The sequence below is a fragment of the Chenopodium album genome, chromosome 25 (assembly GCF_948465745.1).
Source record: "Chenopodium album chromosome 25, dcCheAlbu1.1, whole genome shotgun sequence".
NCBI classification, from domain to species: domain Eukaryota; kingdom Viridiplantae; phylum Streptophyta; class Magnoliopsida; order Caryophyllales; family Amaranthaceae; genus Chenopodium; species Chenopodium album.
The window spans coordinates 17,610,852-17,630,796 of record NC_137858.1 but is presented as its reverse complement, the minus strand read 5'-3'; the positions used below and the strand labels follow the sequence as shown (position 1 = coordinate 17,630,796).

Below are 19,945 nucleotides of genomic sequence, written 5' to 3'. Positions count from 1 at the left end.
GCATTTGAATTATTTAATTGTAAAATAAATTAATAATCTCTTATTTAATTGGCTACAACTAAACTTTATAATCCTACATGGCGCGCTAAGAAAATTAAATTCTACTTGGCTCTCTAAAAACTCGGGAAAAAACTCCCCTATATATATATATTAGATTTGTCAAATAATATGAAATGGAGTACAAAGGTAGTAATTTGAGTACTTAAAACGCCATCAAAGAGATATAGTATAAGCAAATAGTACAAAGTCAAACAAGAAGCTTATTAGAAAACAAAGGTAGTACTTCCTCATTTCCTTTATTCCTAAATTTCTATTTCTAGCATTTATTCCTCACATAATAGAGAGAAGTAGGAATCTAATTAAAGGACGGAAGGAATACTCCATATTAGAGGAGTCAAAAGCACACCCAAGATCTAACCCGATCCGATCAGAACCTAACCCAAGAAATATTCAATTCGGGTTTCGACTAGCGTGGATACTATAATTTAGCTTGACTCAACTTTAAAAATTGTCCGACCTAATCAAACCCAAGGCAAGCATTTGAATTGACATTCTACCCTATATGGCCCAGAGTTAAGATATTTAGATAATCTGAAATTTTTTTTTTTAAAAAAAATAAATAAAATAAGCATGAATGATATGATATGTTGGCTGGGCCCGCTGTCTACTGAGACAACGAGGGCTAAACATAGTTGCACCACGTATGATATGTTGTGCAATCACTTTGCTTTATTAGTCGACATGCGAAAAGAATTGATGTGATTTTTTGGACAATGAAAGTTGCATTGATGTGAACTTAATGCGTCTTTATGTGCACAATTTTCTAAGAAGCTTCCAAGTCTTAAATTGTCTCTTACCGTTTTTAAGCAGCCTCTAATTATTCATTTAATATTTTCAACGCGTTATAAGTATATTTGGGAAGACCAAAATCGATTCACACTCTACTTTCTGATTAGACACCGTGCCTTATCTCTTAGGGCCTGCTCTGATTTACTGAACTAAGGTGAACTGAACTGAACTGAACTGAGCTGTAATGAGTATTTAATGAGAGAAGAAAATTAGAAACTGAACTGAACTGATTAGAACTGAATTGAACAGAACTGAACTGCACTGATTGGAACTAAATTGAACCGAACTGAAATTAAGCTGAAGATGACAAACCCTTACTCCCTCCGATTTTATTTATTTTATTATTATTATTTTTTTTATAGTTAGTACAAGACTTTTCTGAAACGAAAGTACTCCCTCCGTTTTTTTATTTGCATCACTTTTTTTTTTTTTTTTTTTTTTTTTTTTTTTTTTTTTTTTTTACAAATGCATCACTTCTATATTTGGTAACTTTATACTATATTTTATCATTACTCTCTCTTACTTTAAACCCCACTCAACTTATTTTATCATTTCTTTTTCTTCCATGGTCTCCACTAAAATAATAAAAATATCTATCATCTCTCACATACTTTCTCTTTCATGATCCCATCTTACTTAACCTATAATAATTTATTCACCCACTCACAATATTATATTACTCTCCTAAAACTTTGTGCAATACAAAGTGATACAAATTATAAAAAAAAATAAAAATAAAAGAGAGTATCACAATAGTTTCAGCATATTATAAAAAAATGGTTTTTATGGCGAAAATTGTACTATTACTTTTGCTTATATAATAACGTGTTTTAAGTGTTTGTTCTAAAGTTATCATTGTCATATGCTCTGTATCAATTTCAACAACCAAGTCAGGGTTTTCAAATTATTTAACTGAATACTAATAGAAGAATTCTGCCTTGTTTTCAAAGCAGAGGGAGTAGCACTAACTCATCTTTGAATATAGTACATTTTCGTAGAGTAATATTTACACTTGCATTGATTTTTAGAAGCAGATAACTAAATAGCTATCAATCATACCACTTTATACATCATATTAGACTGAAATTAGATACAATAACTATATACAAAAACAATGTCACTTTACTGCTCGGCGAAAGCTGGAATGAGATCCTCTACCGCCCTGTGCACTGTCAAGCACAACACGATGAGGGGATCTCATACCACCCTTTCCATCCTCCAACTCAGTCTGTTAACCAATCTAGATCAAAACATTCCTCGACAACCTGAACCTTGAGTCCCGGATGAGCCATTTCCAACTCCTTCCACCTCCATGAAATCTCTTCATCACATATAACATGCCGCAGTGACTGCAAAGATACTGCAGACTTTGGCAGCTTCTTTATATAGGAACACTCGCGCATGTCAACCTTCTCCAAACTCATCAGTCTACCAAAGTTTTCTGGGAGACATATTAAATTGACACATTGAGAGATGTCAAGGTATTTTAACCAATCAAGCTGGCATATCCCAGGAGGCAGAATTTTCAGATTCGGGCAAGCATAGACTCTAAGGATTTGTAGTGAATCCAACATACCCAAATCAGAAGGTAGCTCTTTTAGACTGTGACAGTTAGTGATGCTCAGAGTCACTAGTGAGCGAAGCCAGCATATGCTCACAGGCAGCTTGACCAGGTCTATACAATGATCTATAGTGAGTTCTGAGAGATGTGGGAATAACCTTGGCATATCCATGACGGACTGGTCAAAACTATTGTCGATTTTGGATAAGACTAGTGACATCTTCCGCAATTTCACCAATGGTTTGGTACTCTTGGGCAACTGAGGAACTGAAATCTTTTCGAGCCAAAGGCTCCTCAAATTCGGCATATTAGCAAATACTGATAGGTTGAGAAGGACTGCATGTAATGTGCTGCTGTTTATTAAGATCAATGCCCTTAGCCTTGGCATGTTGTTTATGAAGGGTGGAAGAAAATACTCGCTTGAGGTGAAGTTCAGTACAAGCACTTCAACTTTAGGGAAATCCATGGCAAACCAATCCATTTCTTGCATTTCTCCTGTAGATTGAAATATATAGCATAGTCACAGAAGTATTAGGATCATAAAGTAAACCATTAAATTAATTGTAAGCATATTAGGATGGTGAAATCTGCCACTTATGCAAGCAAATGCTGCAGCGCGAATTGTTGATTATACCTGTATGGAGTGAAACAGTCTGGGCATTGAATGGCTGATCTGCATTCCTCTCCCATTCTTTTGGAAGACTTGCTTCTCTTCGTGGCATAAGCAGCCGCTTTCTCTGATTTATATTCCCAGTATTGCTTAAATGCAAAGCTAGGTCTCTCAATACATCATGCTGCATTACAAATATGGTATAATAACTACTATACAGATCTCCAGCCCTGTCAATTGAACACATTGAATGTGACGAGTCAAAATCTATGCAAATGATCATATAGAACATAAGGTTACATAACTCTTTCAAAATGATTTCCTGGCTTGAAAATTACCTTGCATCTTTCACTATGGTAAGAAGATTCTTCTCCGACAACTCAATGAGAATAGCAAAAGCCTCCTCTTCATCAATGTCATGAATCTCGACCCACATGTTAATCAAAACATCTAGGGGAATCTTCTTGTCCTCAGGGAAGCAAGCCAAGTCCAGGAAACATTCCCTAACCTTTTCTGGCAAGTATGATATACTTGTTTCCATCCGCTTTAGCAAATTAACCTCATGAGATTCACCAATTGGCTCACCCCGCGAAAGTCTGTTCCTTGCACTTATCCAGAACATTTGTGGTTGCTCTCGCAATGAAGCTCCAATGACTTTTAGAGCCAAAGGCAGCCCCTTACATTCACTGACAAGCTAAATACAAACCAACTTCAGCATAATGTAAAGAGCAGCAGAATTGAAGACTAACAAATCACAAAGCTTCTAGACAACTACTGAAGCAATACCTGCTCGACCAATCGTTCATCAGCACTAACAGGAACAGAACTCTGCCCAAAAGCAGAGTGACAAAACAAAGCCATAGCTTCAGTATTGTTCAACAGTTCAACCTCATAGGTCTGGTTAGCAACAGTTGGAAACTTCGACCTGGAAACCACAAGGGTTTTGCACCCGGGCACTCGAAAGATAAGCTGTTCCAGCACTGACAGTGACCAAACATCATCTAAAACCACGAGGGCACGAGCTCCAAACATTGATTCAGATTGGAGGTTCCACTGAGAAGCCTCAGAACTGGTATCCATATACTCCGTTTCCGACAAAAATTGCCATACCCTTAATCTCAGTTCCTCCACATTAGGAGATTGAGATACAGTCAAGTTCAAAATCCGGTCATTAAAGTAAGCTGCAAGAGTTTGATTCAGAAAGTCAGAGGCAAGATCACCCAAAATACAAGCTAAATTTAGCCAAAGTCTACTTATTTACTGAAATTAGAAAGTTATAACCTCCATAATTTTGACTGATACACTTTCTCTTCTTTGAATTCAATACTAGTTACAAATTTACCAGAAATTTTCTAAGCAAAAAGAAGTAATACATAACACCTTGCTCTACTTTGAATGAAAAAATCAACAATTTCATTCCATCATTTTTGTTGGAATGATTCAAATCATATACGTGAATATTATTTAAAGTACAATTAGACAGATCACGAGGCAACGACACTTAGCGATTAAATAACTTACATTTAAGTTGATCATCCCTACAAAGTTCTTTAACAAGGGTAGTTTTACCACTCCCACCAATCCCACAAATCCCAAAAACACCATTACTTTTTTCCAATAAAATCTCCCTAACTTTCCTAACACCCACTTCCAAACTCACCCCTAAATTCCCCAAACTACCCTCAAACCCCCCTTCTAATCCCTCCACTCTCCTAATCTCCTCCTCCACCCACCCACCACCAACACCTCCAATCCTCAACGACCCAAGTTGCCTCTCAATCTGTCTAGTCGACCCATCAATCCGATCAAACCGCTCGGCCGAATCAAACCTAAGATGATGAACATCAGCAAGAATATGAGCCTGCATAGGACCGTGCACAAACCTTGACACCTTCTTCTCAAGCTTCTCCATCTTCCTAGCTAGCTGCAAATTCTTGTACACATTCCATCGGTTCGATGCAAGAACCTTCTGCGAGAGCTCCATGCCGTGTCGAAGCAATTCGGAGACTCGATCGAGCTGAGCCTGTCGACACTGAGGTAGCTCAACGCCAGAGTACTTGATTTCTTGGATGATGGGGAGGAGATCACGGATATGATTACTGAGTTCTTCTGCACTAGCTCTACAAAAAGCTGATTTACGGACGATTGCGAGGAGGTGTTTGAGGAGTTCAGTGGCGATCTCGCCGGCGAAAAGATCAGTCACGGCCATAAGTGTGGACGTGAGTTGAGTATGATGGAGAGAAACAAGTGAGTGGGAATATGGCGGGTGAAATGTAGTGGGAAGACTAGGAATAGTTTATTAATTTATAAAAGTCAATAAGAATCATTTGTTTTATTTTTTTTTTTCTTTTGGGTAGGTCCATTGGATAAGAGAAAGTTGTTTTTTATTGGGGCCAAGCGTGATAGGTTGATACTCTTGTAGTTTGATAAGGTTTAACATACCAAATTCATACAATTTTAAAAACTAACATTAGTATCAATTGACTATTGATGTAGTGGTGATTGAGACACACTTGATAGGAGGGGACCGCATATTCGATACCCCAAAATAACAATTGGAAAGAGACTAGAATTTAACCACCCTTTAATTTTCAGGTTTTAGTTATACCACTATAGTCAATTTAGGGGAAATGCTTGGTTTCAACTAAGTGGACTCAACTAAAATAAAAAAAAAAAAAAAAAAAAGAAAAGAGAAAGGGTGGTTAAATTAAAGGGACCACCCAAAATTAAATGAAACAAAATAGCTGAAAAAGAGAAAGGGACCACTTGGTACTCTTATGTTCTCCTCCCCAAAATTTCACCAGCCACAAGCATGAATCAATGGCGGGCAAAAAATTGCCCAAAATTTTCCCCAATTTTTTCCCTCTCAAATTTTGGTGAAATAATTAATGGGGTTCCCTCCCCTATCCCCCCACCCAAAGCAAAGAGAAAAACACAAAATAATAAATTGAAGCTCCAAAGGGTTGTACAGTCCCAAAATTTAAGAGAAGAGAAGCTCTTATATTTTATGAGTAATTAATTTCTGAAAATTGAGCCAGCTGCAACTGTGGATCTGAAATAGAAGAAGATTAGGCCTAAATTTTGAGAGAAGCTCTTATTATTGGAGTAATTAATTTGTTAAAATTGAGTGAGCTGCAACTTTAGATCTGAAATAGAAGAGGATTAGGTGTGGGTTTGTAGGGGAATGGATTTTTGTAATTCGGGAAACAAAGACAGTGAGATGATTGAGGTAAGTTATTATTTTGATTTGTTTTCTTTTTGTTTTCCAAAAATTGTAATTGATTTTGATTATGGTAATTCGGTTTGCTGTAAATTCATTATTAGAAATAGGGAATGTTTTGATAAATTGTAATGCTGAAAATTGTGACATTTGTTTGTTGTTGAGAAATGAGGAATTGAACAATATAGTTAAATTGATCAACATGCGTGAACAAGTATATTTTTCAGTAATTAATTAATTTGTACTTGATTTATAGTTAGTTATCTTGTTTTTATGCAACCATATTATCTGCATGTAGGAACAATTCAGACCATACCATTATGTAGGAACAATCAAAGTGTATATGAGGTTGGTATCAATGTATATGAGGTTGGTATCAATGTATATGGTGTAATCAAAGTGTATGTTAACGTTTGTATACCATCTACATGGTTAATGGTACGTACTGGTAATACCAACAACCATGCATGAAATATTTGGAGGAATTGTCTAATATTTGCTGTTTCATGAGTTGTGTTGATCTTGTTGTGGTGTTCTTTTCTTGGTTTATTATGATTGAAGAATATGTGTTCATTAATTTTGTTGTTTGGTTTGGTTAGGAGTGTAATGTTGTGCTCCAGAACCATGATACACAAGGGGGCACATACCTTAGTTGCAGCTCATATAGTAGTTCTGACAGTGATGAAAGTGATCATTTTGATTTGAATGATGATTAGAATATTGATGATTTGAATAATGATGTAGGGGAGGGTTTTGACTTGAATAAAGACCCCCCTGCTGAATGTACCATTACCGAGGACGAATGTATTGTGGATTTATATAATGAAAGCTTAGAAAGTTTAGGTAGATGTGTAGTGGGAGGAGTAGTACCCCCAGAAGTAGGAATGGAGTTTAGTACTTGGGATGACTTGAATAATTATTATCTTAGTTATGGGAAGCAAGAGGGATTTGGTGTTGTGCGTATAGGTGGTGGGAAGACAAGATCTTATAGCACTTATGTTTGGAAGTGTGAGTGTTACGGTATGACAACATATAGGAAGAGGGTTGTGGTTTATGATGATCCATCTATGAAGAAGAAGAGTAAAAAATGCAACTGCTTAGTTATGATGTATGGGCAAGGCAACGATGAAAGTGGGTGGCAGATCAAGAAAGTAGTGAATGTTCACAATCACACAGTGAGTCCCGAGCTGTCAAGACACATTGCAATGTATAGGAAGGAAAAAATCACTAAACATTTGGAGCAAAGGATTGAAACTGACCATGCATCTGGCGCCCCGGTAGGTCAAATATTTAACAACTTGGCGTGACAAAGACATGGTGTGGAGAATGTGGGATTCACGAAAAAAGATATTCATAATTTGGTGAATAGAAAGAGGAGGTTGAAGTTAAAAAATGGTGATGATGCGGCTATGTTGGAGTATTTTGATAAAATGACTGCGGATAATCAAAATTTTTTTCACGTACATCGCCTTGATGAAAAGGGGAGATTGAAAGACATCATGTGGGTTGATGCCCGGAGTAGGGAGGCGTTTCAGTATTTTGGAGATGTTGTCTGCTTCGATTCAACATACTTGACAAACCAGTATAAGCTCCCCTTTTCAAACTTTGTTGGGGTGAATTACCATGGTCAGACAATCCTACTTGGATGTGCTTTGGTTTCCCATGAGAATGCCGAGACGTTTGAGTGGCTATTCAAGACGTAGGTTTCTTGTATGGGTGGAAAGCCCCTTGTTGCAATTATGATAGATTAGGACCCTGCAATGAGGAAGGCAATAAGATCGGTGTTCCCAATGCCGCAAACACGCCATCGGTGGTGTTTGTGGCACATCATGAAGAAGTTTGGTACCAAACCTGGTGCTATTGCTAATTACGAAGATGTTAAAGAGGAATTGCAACATGTCATCTACAATAGCATTACTCCAGAGGAGTTTGTTGATTCTTGGTGGAAATTTGTCAAAAAATTCAAGCTAGAAGAGTATGAGTGCTACGAGTGGTTGGAAGGTGCGTTTGCCTACTGTAATAATAGCTTTGTTAATATTCATGTTTTTGCTTAATGCTGATGGTATTTTATTTTCTGTATGCTTTAAGAAATTCAGATTGTTTGCATGCTGAAATTAATTCAGCATGTATTATGCATGATAAATTCAGTAAACACGCATTTTAGTGTGATGAAATTGTTTGGGTGATGAAATTGTTTGGATGATGAAATAAAGTCTGAAATTATTTTAGTTTGAACCCATGTTTTTTATTTATTTTTCTTCGAGTTCTTACTCCCTGATTTGTTTATAGGATTTGTGTTTTTACCGAGTTGTTAGATAGCTTGCTGGTACAAAAAAGTCACATGAAATTGATACTTTTGATTGTAGTTTGTTTATGAGGCCAACCTTATCATAACATACTCCTATTCTACATTATAACTAAGATAATTGTTAATTACCTTATACTGTATTGTTAATTACCTTATACTGTATAAATACCAACATAGGTTATGATGGTATAAAGTAAATACCAACATAGGATTTGTTGCCCTATGACTTGAGTCCATCTATTAATGTTTCCTATCACTTGTTTAATATTATATCTTCCATGTGTATGACATATAGATACATGTACTATGATAGAGTACTAAGAAATATTGTTAAGTCTTTACCGTAGATACATATTTGGTGAGCCCAAGACATAAATCAATTTTAAGAAATTACAAGAAATGAAGCATTTTACCACAACATAAAACTGTTTATGCAGTAGATAATGTATTAGATAATTGGTACTCCAAAATCTGTAAAGTAGGATGTGTTTGCAAGAAATGTAACAAACACTTTCTCTAAATTCTCCTCTTTTCTGATCCCCTTCCTTTTCTCCAATGTATATCCGAATTTGAAATCTTTTTCCTCTTTCTAGTTTTTTTTCTTTCTTAGAAGATCATCATCTACAACCGTAGCATCAATCTTAGTTTTATTACTAAAAAACGAAATTCTCTCTTCTTCATCTTCTTTTGCCATCTCACGAATTAAACATCGTAATTTATCAACACATTTGTGCAATTTCATTTTCAAACATGCTACAAACTTTGAAAAGAAAGATAGATATCTCATTTTACACTGATTTTTATCACATTAAGCTAAAAGAGGGTGTTTTCTTTTTGCATATGAGAGTCTCTACCCACTGGACTAGACAAGTATCTTAGATGTGATTCATAGATACAAGTTCCCTAGTTATGTTCCGTCCCAAAACTTTGCATGTCTCCAATCTCCTGTTAAATGTTGAGTTATAGGACTTCATTTGATGGTTAAAGGGTTTGTTAATTGTTAAAATGCCATATTTATTTGGATAGGCCTATACGAGGAACGAGAGATGTGGATTCCCGCATATGTGAAAGGTGTGTTTTGGGCAGGAATGCAGACAACTCAAAGGGTTGAGAGCATAAATAGCTTTTTCGATGGTTATATTAAAAGGCACACCCGACTATGTGAGTTTGCTCCTAATTATTGTAAGGCGATGGAAAGCCGAGCAAACGATGAGAAGGAAGCGGATGCAAACTGTACACGTTTTGTGAGGCCATTGATATCAGAATTTGGGCTGGAACGTAAATTTCAGAAGTTGTACACGGATGCAAAGTTTGTAGAAGTGCAAAACCAATGCAACCGAGTCGCATATGTTACTCTTGTATCAAAGAAGTCGGTGTCACATAAAGAGGAGGAGTATGTGTTCTCAGACCGTGTATGGATATATTGCAAGAAAAAAAAGAAGGAGACTCCTCTCAAAGGTCGGTTGAAGGACTATATTGTTTTGTACAACACAGAGAGACAGGAAGCATACTGTGATTGTTGCCACTTTGAATGTCATGGGATAATTTGTAGGCACATAATCAAGGTTTTAGACATGAGTGGAGTAACTAATGTCCCTACCATGTACATACTAGACAGGTGGAGAAAGTATATTAGTCGGAAACACAATCTCGTTAAAGTTTCCTATCATGATGCCTCAAAAACAGAAGAGGTTCAAAGATATGATAAGCTGATGTTAGCCCTTGAACCTGTTGTATTGCGTGGTTCGGCGTCAGATGAAGCTGTTGAAGTCTTGATGGACTTGATTCAGCTTATGAGCATTAAGGTGGATGAACTTTGTGTGTTGGCAGAAGGGTCGGGCCAAGGTTCCGGTGGGGGTGAAAGGCATAGTGTTGATGTGGAGGCAGTGAAACATGCTACACCTCCAACTCCCAAAACCCCAAGCTCAGTTAATAAAGCAAGCGTTGTAGGATCCTTAGACACACCCAATTCCACATGTGTGGTGAAAGATCCAGAACCTCGAGGAGGTAATAACAAAGGCAGACCTCGAACAACACGGTTTGTATCCCCAGCAGAAAAGGCCAAAGCCAAGGTTCCAAAGACATATGGTAAGAAGAAACAGGCCAAGGGGCATGATGATCACTTACAATATGGTAATGGGACTGTGCAACATCATCCCTCTGAGTTCTTGCAACATCCGGCGGATTTCCAACAAGTAAGGTTATCTGATTTGGGTATAATAAGTGTATCATGTATGTCATATGTTCATTATTTTCATTAATCAGTGTTAACAAATAGTATTGTGTGTAGGTTTGTTTCCCCAACAACGTGTTACCTACTCAGCATAATCCCATTTCTCATTTTAGGGGTGATATGTTATACCTCCAACAGCAGCATAACAATGGTTTAATTCACAATAGTTAGGTATTTGTCGGCTAGTTAAGTAATACATTCAGTATCTTACCTTTGCGTTTTGATTTTGGTGTATTAGATGCAAATAAACATTTACCACATATGTGTAGGTGAACCAGGATATTATGGTGGAATTGGGAGCGGGGGGCCTTCAACGTTGAACGGAAGAGTATTAGCTGGTGAGATTCATATCAATCCGCAAAGTGAGGCAGTTGGTTACTTTACTAACAATGCGTGCCACAGACAACTGCATTTTGGGGATGTGGCCAATTTATCAATCCTGGCTTTGTCCTTAACACGCCCACACAAACTCATTCTAATTTCTCTGGGAATAATAATTGATATGCTTGTAACAAATTCATTTCACAAGTTGTTATTGTAATTGTGCCCTAACTATGGCTTGGATAGTACTGACATATTGTAATTGTGCCCTATTTATGGCTTGGATAGTATGAACTCCAAAAAAAAATAGGATTTTTGGACACGAAGATGGACTTAGTTGTATGCAGTAATTCAGGTTTCATTAACCATTCATATTGCCTTTATCATTCTTATTGCCTTCCTCATATGTAGTTATACAATTTAAGCTCACTATAAATACCAATATTGGGTGTAATGGTATAAAAAACATACCAATATATTGTGGGATGGTATGATGTGGTATGATGTAAATACCAACATGGACGTCAATGATGTAAATACCAATATATGGTGTGATGGTATTTGATTAATACCAACAATAGGTTTTTTTATTACATACCGGGGCATTATTAATTACCATATTAGTTGTGGTTTATTTGAATCATGTAACAAGTAAGCCTTGTGATGGTTGTATTGAATTTAATAATCACATCAATTTATTCACTTATGTTTCGGTTTGTTTATGATTTGGAAACCAAACACACTTAATTGATCTAAATGAAATAGTAGATGGTATACAATATATACGAAACATAGGTTTTTTATTTATACGTTAGTGAAATGATATCTTACCATACAAACATATTAATTAAGAATTACAATAAAACGTGATATTACATAGTAGCAACAATAACCGTAATACATATTACAGCACTAATACTTAAAAGTAGGCCGATGTCCATAACATATTATACAATAACAACATAATTCCAGAAGCATAATTTTTGTTTTCCAAAATTTTACAAAATACACCCTTTTATTGTGTCGAATGGATAGTCAACTGATCCTAGCATGTCCATACTTGAGTTGTTGCAACTTTAGCTTGAAAGTGCTGCATAAAGTAACGTTGGACATTAGATGATATACCAACAGAATGCATATATCATTATATTAGTAGCACAATTACCTGAGTTGGTATAAATGGACACAAACCAATTACCTTATAGAGAAAGAAACTTGAAACAACTCATTGTAGTATACGTTGGTGGTGAGAGTTGTAGCATCTGCAAAACTTGGTTCAAATAGACGGTTCCAAACAACAAGAGGACACCACAAGGGTACCCATGAGGACATGTACACATGACACGATACTTCCCTGGCATTTCAGCAACAAGTTTCACAAGGGTTTCCCGATCTGCTCGAGATTCGGTAATGACCCACACAACTGGACAGAGCTCATTGAATAAGGTTCTAAAGTTGTGCATGAATGAAGGACGATCCACTCCCCTCGCATTCCAGTGCAGCGCAATTGTACCTCTAGGGATCAACTTGGCATTATCCGCGTCAGGGTGACGTTCACAATGGAGATCTACTTGTAAGTAACGTCGTGGCTTGTGGAACATTCTCCTCTTTGCAACACCGAAGCATAACAAGTGGCAAGTGGAATCCACTCGAACTACATGGAGAGAATTGGTGTTGGGTGCCACAAACAGCGTAGCGGGGGAAGTTGGGAAACTGTAGACCACTGGATTCTGAACCTGGAGATCGGGAGTAGGATCTAATACTGAAAATAAATTTTGTGGAAACAAATTGCTAGAACCAGATTCTCGCAACTTTGTTGATCACCACTTGAAGAATCCCAAACACCTGGATGGATGTCAGGATGATCATCCACATAGGGAAGATGCGGCACGGTAGCCTGTTCCCCATCAACCGTCATCACCCCAGCTACGAAACCATCCCGATCATTTTTGCTAGAGAACATAGCCTTGATTACATCGTCCGGATTGTGTGGGTTCCCATGATAGTATTCATTGTCACCTAGATAATATTTTGTTTGATTGTAGTCAATCTCAGGTTTGGTGTTTGATTTCAAAGGATTAAAGTAGATTAAAGCTTTAAGGTGGTAAAATATGTGGTTGCCACCTCGAATCTCATTCATGGCTGTTTGTTTGGGAAGGGAGTTATGGTTTCTGCTTCTAATGAACATTTTGTGATGTTGAATCTAGTATCTCCTTCTACATGTTATGGTTTTTGGTTCTAAGGTCACTAGATGACATAACCCATTTAGTGACCTTATGTTAGCACCTTTAAAAGATTGCCTTTAAAACAGTTCCATTAAGTGTTGGATGGTATAGTTTCATAGTACTTTCTACACCCGTGAAGGTATCATTTTTCTGACCATGGGTTCTATGCATGTAAACCTTGAACTCGATGAATTTGTATAAGTTAATACAAACACCATCCGAACTTAATCCTAACTTGAATACCATCCTGATTGCGTTTGGTATAAGTTAATACAAACATCAACACCATCCTAACTTAATCCTAACTTGAATACCATCCTGATTGCGTTTGGTATAAGTTAATACAAACATCAACACCATCCTAACTTAATCCTAACTTGAATACCATCCTGATAGCATTTGGTATAAGTTAATACAAACATCAACACCATCCTAACTTAATCCTAATTTGAATACCATCCTGATAGCATTTGGTATAAGTTAATACAAACATCAACACCATCCTGGTGGTAGTTGGTAACAGTGAGCACTGTCACTATGAAACCGCATTTTTGACAGTGAATTAAGCTTCATCTATGTACTATAGCATTTCTACTACACCATTATTCATCCCACCTTTACTAGCTTTAGAATAAAAAAAAAAGAATTAGCCATGGAAAATAAGATAAACGGTCATGAAGGGGAATCTTCAGAAGGATTCGTAACAGGATCCATGTTTCGACGTCTTACATATGCCAAAAAGGGAAAAGCGAAGGTAGAAGACTTTGATATTTGTGAAGAACTGGATGAACCCGGTGAAAGGGATGTGAAGGACACTATTGGCTCATTAGCTCTCGAAATGAGATCAAAGAGTTTAATAATCCCATTTCAGCAAGCCGTTAAGAGTGGTAAGGGTTCGAGAGCCATTCACGGAATACGTTGGCATCCCACGTACCCTTATTTGACACTTGTTGAGCTTGGCCAACCAAGTGCGTTTAAACATGAGGCTTACTGCTTAATGTTTTACCTGTTGGATGTGTACAAGATGGCTTTCATCTTTGACATGGTGAAGTTGAAGGAAACACTTGCTAAATGCATGATACACAAACGTCGGCACAAATGGCTTAAAAAATTCTTCTACATGTTTAATTCATTACAGGGTTGGTTAGAAGATGTTGATGGCCATCTTCAGACCATTGTGCCCCAATAAGGCCAATGGGGTATTATTATTTTGGGCCGAAAGTTCTCCGGAGAGAATGGAATAGGGGTTCATGTTGCCGAAAAGGTGAACATCACATATGAGTGGGTCAAGTTCTCTGAATACAATGTGAAACAAGATTTCCAATGGCACCTAAATGACGACAAATTCATCGAGTTCAAGGTTATGATGATGGAGGCTAACGGTGTAGATGTCATGAGCAACATGGATATCCTCCTCACTGATCCGTACTTAATATCTCAACATCCCCAAGAGTACAGGATTCGTATGGATTACGCGGAGGCTAAATTCCAACGGCAATTCTCGGATAAGTATTTGAAATCAAACTCCGGCACCACCACTGATACGGATGGGGAGTGAAGAAATATAATCATGTGTTGTTGCAGATGCATTAGTATCATAGTACGCCTTTTGATGGTACCTGTTATAATACCATGATATAATAAGATGGTATCAATCGCATACATATTGGTAGCTGAATTACAAGTATTGATAGCTGAATTACAAGTATTTAATTCTTTATTAAAAATTCAGTTTATGGTGGTATTTCGAAGTATTTAATGAAGTAATTACTCTAAATGTTTGTTTAGAAGAATTTTGCATTTTTAATGGTGTTGTTATGTTTTGTTTTAGCAGAGATGGTATCCCATACAAACCTACAATATTTTACATAATAAGTTAGTTCGATGTAATTACATAAATAGTATGATGACATGACATTTTGAATACCAATTGCATTTCAAGATTCCAAACAATATAACAACATACTGATATGGTATTATTTATAGACATTATTCCTAACAACATCCTATAAATGACACAACCCATGTAATGACCTTGGCGTGTGACAGGCTAAAGTCGTAGTCACCTAATCAAAAGTAATTACCTGAGTCCTCTAACTAAAGTAGATAGGGAAGTAGGGTCGAATCCACAGGGAAACAAGTCTTTCTATTCCTAATTAATTATTATAATCTAAATTATTAAAGTAACCAAGAGTTGTTGTGATTAAAGATTATACTACGAAGAATATGAGCAAGGAAAATAAAGTAGGGAGAAAACAAATATTAAAAGGCCTAGGGCATAGGTTCACCAATAAATAATATTTTAGGGTAAAACATAATAATCAACCATCAATGTATCAATTAATCAGATCATAATTAAAGGGCTTTCGCTACGTATTACAATCACAGAGTTAATTTACCGGTATTAAATCTCATCTCTCGAATCTCGACTTAACCATTTATAAATTAACCTACCTATTGAAACTAGGCCTAAATATCAATTCTCATCTCTCGAATCTCGAATCAATATTGCATAACTCATACAATTAAACCAGCGCTAATCTAATTGCATAGTATTAAATCAATCAATAGGAAATTAATCTAGCATTGACAATCAACAATAATAAATTACCCCTTCATATTATTTATGGATCCCCATAAACCCTAGAAAGAAAACTACTCACGCATAATTAAATATAAACTAAACAAAGCAATTAAACAAGACATGATAGAAGAAATAAAATAAATAACTGAGATTAAACCAAGAGTTGTAGAAAGAGAAACAAGAGAGAAAATAATACTAAGAGTTTAATTAAGGGAGAGAGAGGGAAAAGTTAGAGAGTGAAAAGAGAAAAGAAAACTAATCTAAAACTAAAACTAAAATCAACTAATGAAAAGCCTACCCTCCTACGCACTACTACCTCCCTTATATAAGGAAAGTAAGATTAATCCCACCAAAACTTAAACTAAATAAAGATAAAAATTGTGAAATAAAATCCTAACAAAGTAACTAAGCATAAAACAAATCCTAAGATTCCTACCAAAAGTCTGACAAGTAAATCTTAAAACTCCTAATTCTAACAAACTTAATCACCCCGCCTAACTCCTCCTTCAAAGCCCAGACATATCCAAGCCCTAAACTAAAAACCGACAACTATAGTTTTAGCTGAAGACGTGTTTGCTTGATCGGGCCCGAGTAGTTCTTTTCCAGTTGGGATGCCGGGCTATTTTCTTTTGGGCCCAAGCTTTCTTCCTTGTATTTGTTGGTTCGTAATAATAATATACGAAGTACAACTTGTATAATCTTGGACTTTCTCATGTATCGAGCCCTTAATCACCGAACTAAATTTCTTTAACTCGTTCTTGGGTTTTAAATATACGGTCATAAAATACACTCCGACTTCAATGTCTTCGTAGTAGCTCAATAAGCTCGGGAATTATCATAATTATGCAAAATCCTACAAAATAAAACCAGCTCTACAAAAACACTAAAAAACGTATATTAGTAATAAAAATAGCTCCGTAGAGCTCAAATAAGCACAAAAATGACCGTGGGACGGGGAATAAAAATATATATAAAATAGACTCATCAGCGTGGTGTGTCCATTAGTACCGACCTCATATACATTGATACCAACCTCATATACATTGATATATACAAACCTCATATACACGATCAGCTTGATTGGTATACATTAGTATTGATATGTCCGTTTTATATAGTGATTTACCCCCGTCCCTTGGTCGTAATTAGTAGTGTTTTTGGCTATTTCGAGCCACTTTTATTACTAATTGGTGTTTTCTAGTGTTTTCGTAGTTTTGTTTCAGTTTTGTAGGAAATTGCATATTTGGAGCATTTTCCCGGATTTTCGAGGAGCGACTACGAGCATTGGAGAACACGATCACTCATGATAGCCCAAGACCGGTTGGAAGAAGCAAATCGGTGATTAAGGGCTTGGTATTGGAAATCCCGAGGCTTTTGTGCCAAGTTCGAAGACCCAAGGAAGAAAACTCGATTGGGCCGAGGATGAGAGGCCCAATCGAGGTTTATATTGATGCCCAAGAAGCAGCCCGGACTCGAGGTGCCCCGCCCGAAGGCGCGCCCGGCCGGGCGGGGCAAAGCACCATTCAAGAGGAGCACGCGCCCGGCCGGGCGCGAGAAAGAGAGTCAGCGAAGAAAGGCGGGACCGGTCGGGCGGCCTCTTGCCCGACCGGGCGCGATTATTAGGCGAGCTAATTGTTCTCCGATTTAGCTTTTTGTTCAATTTAGGACTCTTGCTTAGTATTAATGTATTCTTATTAGGCAAGTTTAGACACTTCTCTACTCTATTATTATTTTCTTCTCTCTCTACTTAGACTCTCTCTCTCTAGACTTTTATTTTCTCTTGTTCCTAAACTCTATTTGTAATTCCGTCGATTCGGTACGATTTCTCTTTTATTAATCTCAGTATTTTTTTTCCTTCAATTCCTTATGCCTTGTTTAATTACTTTGATTTGTTTAGCTTTGATCATGTCTAAGTAGTTCTTTTTCTAGGGTTTATGGGGATCTAATAAATAATATGAAGGGGTAAATTATGATTGTTAATTGTTAATGCTTAATTGATTTCCTATTGATTGTTTAAATGCTATGCAATTAGATTTGGCCAGGTTTAATTGTATGAGTTTAGTAATATTGATTCGAGATGAGAGAGATGAGAATTGATGTTTAGGCTTAGTTTCAATAGGCAGATTAATTTATAAATGGTTAGGTCGAGATTCGAGAGATGAGATTTAATACCGGTAAATTAACTCTGTGATTGTAATACGTAGCGAAAGCCCTTTATGATCTGATTAATTATTGCATTGATGATTGATTATTATGTTTTACCCTGGAATATTGTTTATTAGTGAACCTATGCCCTAGGCTTTTATTATTATTGATTTCTTCCTGATTTATTTCCCTGTGGATTCGACCCTACTTCCCTATCTGCATAAGTTAGAGGACTTAGGTAATTATTTTTTATTAGGTGATATGACTTTAACCTGTCGAGTATCAACCTCATATACATTAGTACCAACACCATATACATTGATACCAACCTCTTATACACCATCAGTTTGATTGGTATACATTAGTACTAACCTCATATACATTAGTACCAACACCATATACATTGATACCAACCTCTTATACACCATCAGTTTGATTGATATACATTAGTACCAACCTCATATACACCATCAGCTTGATTGGTATATGTCATAACACAATGATACCATTTTTATGACACATACTGATATGCTTGTATATATAGACATTATTCCTAACAACATCCTATACATTGATGTGTTCATATCAAAAACATTTTTCTTCAAAATTTCCTCCCCATAAATTCATTTACAACAAAAGTAAGTTTTCAAAATTATTACTCAAGAAATCTCAAATGTGTTAATTTATAATATTTGCGGAGTTATTGTGGTAGACTACATATTTTTTTCGCATACATATTTTCATAATCAACAAACAATGGGACTGAATACCAACTTAACCTCAAACCACAACCAATTTCAATCAAAATATGATGCATCTTAACTTGAACCTACCATAATGTAATACAACCATTAACTCAAACCTACCATAATGTAATACATTCGTTAAACCTACCATAATGTAATACAACCATTACCATAATGTAATACAATCATTAAATCAACCTACCTAGTAGTTTGAATTACATCTAGGGGTGTCCATTATTCGGATAAAAACCGAAATCCAATCCAATCCAAACGGATCCAAACTTTAAATCGGATCGGATCGGATCGGATTGAATTTTTTTGAAAATTCGGATTTTCGGATCGGATCGGATTGACCTTGTTTGGATCCAAAAAACCGAAATAACCGAATTATGAAAGTGTTATTTTACAAAAAAAATATTGTTAATATTAATCATGTTAAACTATGTTCATGATTATAATAATATTAATAATGTAAACCTATGTTTTCAATATTTGTATAAATCATGTACTACTATACTTTCAAGAATTGAATTTTATTATTGCAATTTTATTTTTGTAATCGCATTAGACCCAAAAAATTTAGCAATGTATTTTAATTCGGATTTTCGGATTGGATCCAAATAACTGAAATATAATTCGGATTGGATCGGATCAGATTTGGTAACTAATTCGGATCGGATTGGATTTGAAAACTAAAAACCGAAATTTATTTCGGATCGGATTGGATTTGGGCTAAATCCAAACCGAAAACCGAATGGACACCCCTACTTACATCCACCTACCATAATGTAGTTCAATTAGTAGCAAAATATACATTATATGGTATTCTACTTTGGCATACCCATATTCAAAAAACAAGGCATCCACCTCTACGGTTAGGAATCATCCATGGGTTGACCTATATATTAACAAAATCATCAACCCATGGGCCTGTATACCAACTGGAACATCAAAATATGCAATCTGTTCTGTGACAGGATTACTAACTAACAACACTAATGAAATCAGTTTCCTTTGTTGGTATCCCAATCTTGCACTAACTTCTGAATATCCGCACGACGTTCGTTCGCCGCGCTGCGAAGGTCACTCGACAACAGTCTCGCTCTACCAATTTCTAGTGCCTCCTGCATAGCATTTATAAAC

At 36.3% G+C, this 19,945-nt stretch overlaps 3 protein-coding genes across 3 annotated transcripts; 2 read left to right on the top strand and 1 right to left on the bottom strand.

Annotated features, from left to right (window-relative positions):
* Positions 1 to 1,772: 1,772 nt before the first annotated feature.
* On the bottom strand, positions 1,773 to 5,318 carry LOC145613230 (putative disease resistance protein At4g33300). Its single transcript, XM_081668294.1, has 5 exons — positions 4,542 to 5,318; positions 3,807 to 4,201; positions 3,359 to 3,714; positions 3,045 to 3,250; positions 1,773 to 2,905 (listed from the first exon to the last, which is right to left on the bottom strand). The coding sequence occupies exons 1-5, from the start codon at positions 5,227 to 5,229 to the stop codon at positions 2,073 to 2,075; spliced, it is 2,478 nt and encodes an 825-aa protein (XP_081524420.1). The 5' UTR covers positions 5,230 to 5,318; the 3' UTR covers positions 1,773 to 2,072.
* Positions 5,319 to 5,843: 525 nt separating this feature from the next.
* Positions 5,844 to 11,322, top strand: LOC145613816 (protein FAR1-RELATED SEQUENCE 6-like). The gene is made up of 5 exons (XM_081668862.1): positions 5,844 to 6,249; positions 6,840 to 8,241; positions 9,575 to 10,743; positions 10,839 to 10,932; positions 11,051 to 11,322. The coding sequence occupies exons 2-5, from the start codon at positions 8,001 to 8,003 to the stop codon at positions 11,320 to 11,322; spliced, it is 1,776 nt and encodes a 591-aa protein (XP_081524988.1). The 5' UTR covers positions 5,844 to 6,249; positions 6,840 to 8,000.
* On the top strand, positions 7,125 to 7,943 carry LOC145613817 (protein FAR1-RELATED SEQUENCE 6-like). The gene is made up of 2 exons (XM_081668863.1): positions 7,125 to 7,447; positions 7,610 to 7,943. Exons 1-2 carry the CDS (start codon positions 7,125 to 7,127, stop codon positions 7,941 to 7,943), a joined length of 657 nt encoding a protein of 218 aa, XP_081524989.1.
* Positions 11,323 to 19,945: the final 8,623 nt, after the last annotated feature.

Excerpts from the sequence above, each read along its gene's own strand:
- LOC145613816 (XM_081668862.1), top strand. The coding sequence starts at position 8,001 with ATGAGGAAGGCAATAAGATCGGTGTTCCCAATGCCGCAAACACGCCAT. Across the intron at positions 8,242-9,574 it reads GTGCTACGAGTGGTTGGAAG|GCCTATACGAGGAACGAGAG; the intron begins GTGCGTTTGCCT and ends TTATTTGGATAG. Across the intron at positions 10,933-11,050 it reads CCAACAGCAGCATAACAATG|GTGAACCAGGATATTATGGT; the intron begins GTTTAATTCACA and ends ACATATGTGTAG.
- LOC145613230 (XM_081668294.1), bottom strand. The coding sequence starts at position 5,229 with ATGGCCGTGACTGATCTTTTCGCCGGCGAGATCGCCACTGAACTCCTC. Across the intron at positions 3,715-3,806 it reads ATGAACGATTGGTCGAGCAG|CTTGTCAGTGAATGTAAGGG; the intron begins GTATTGCTTCAG and ends GTTTGTATTTAG. Across the intron at positions 2,906-3,044 it reads GACTGTTTCACTCCATACAG|GAGAAATGCAAGAAATGGAT; the intron begins GTATAATCAACA and ends TTCAATCTACAG.
- LOC145613817 (XM_081668863.1), top strand. The coding sequence starts at position 7,125 with ATGGAGTTTAGTACTTGGGATGACTTGAATAATTATTATCTTAGTTAT. Across the intron at positions 7,448-7,609 it reads CTGTCAAGACACATTGCAAT|AAAGAGGAGGTTGAAGTTAA; the intron begins GTATAGGAAGGA and ends TTTGGTGAATAG.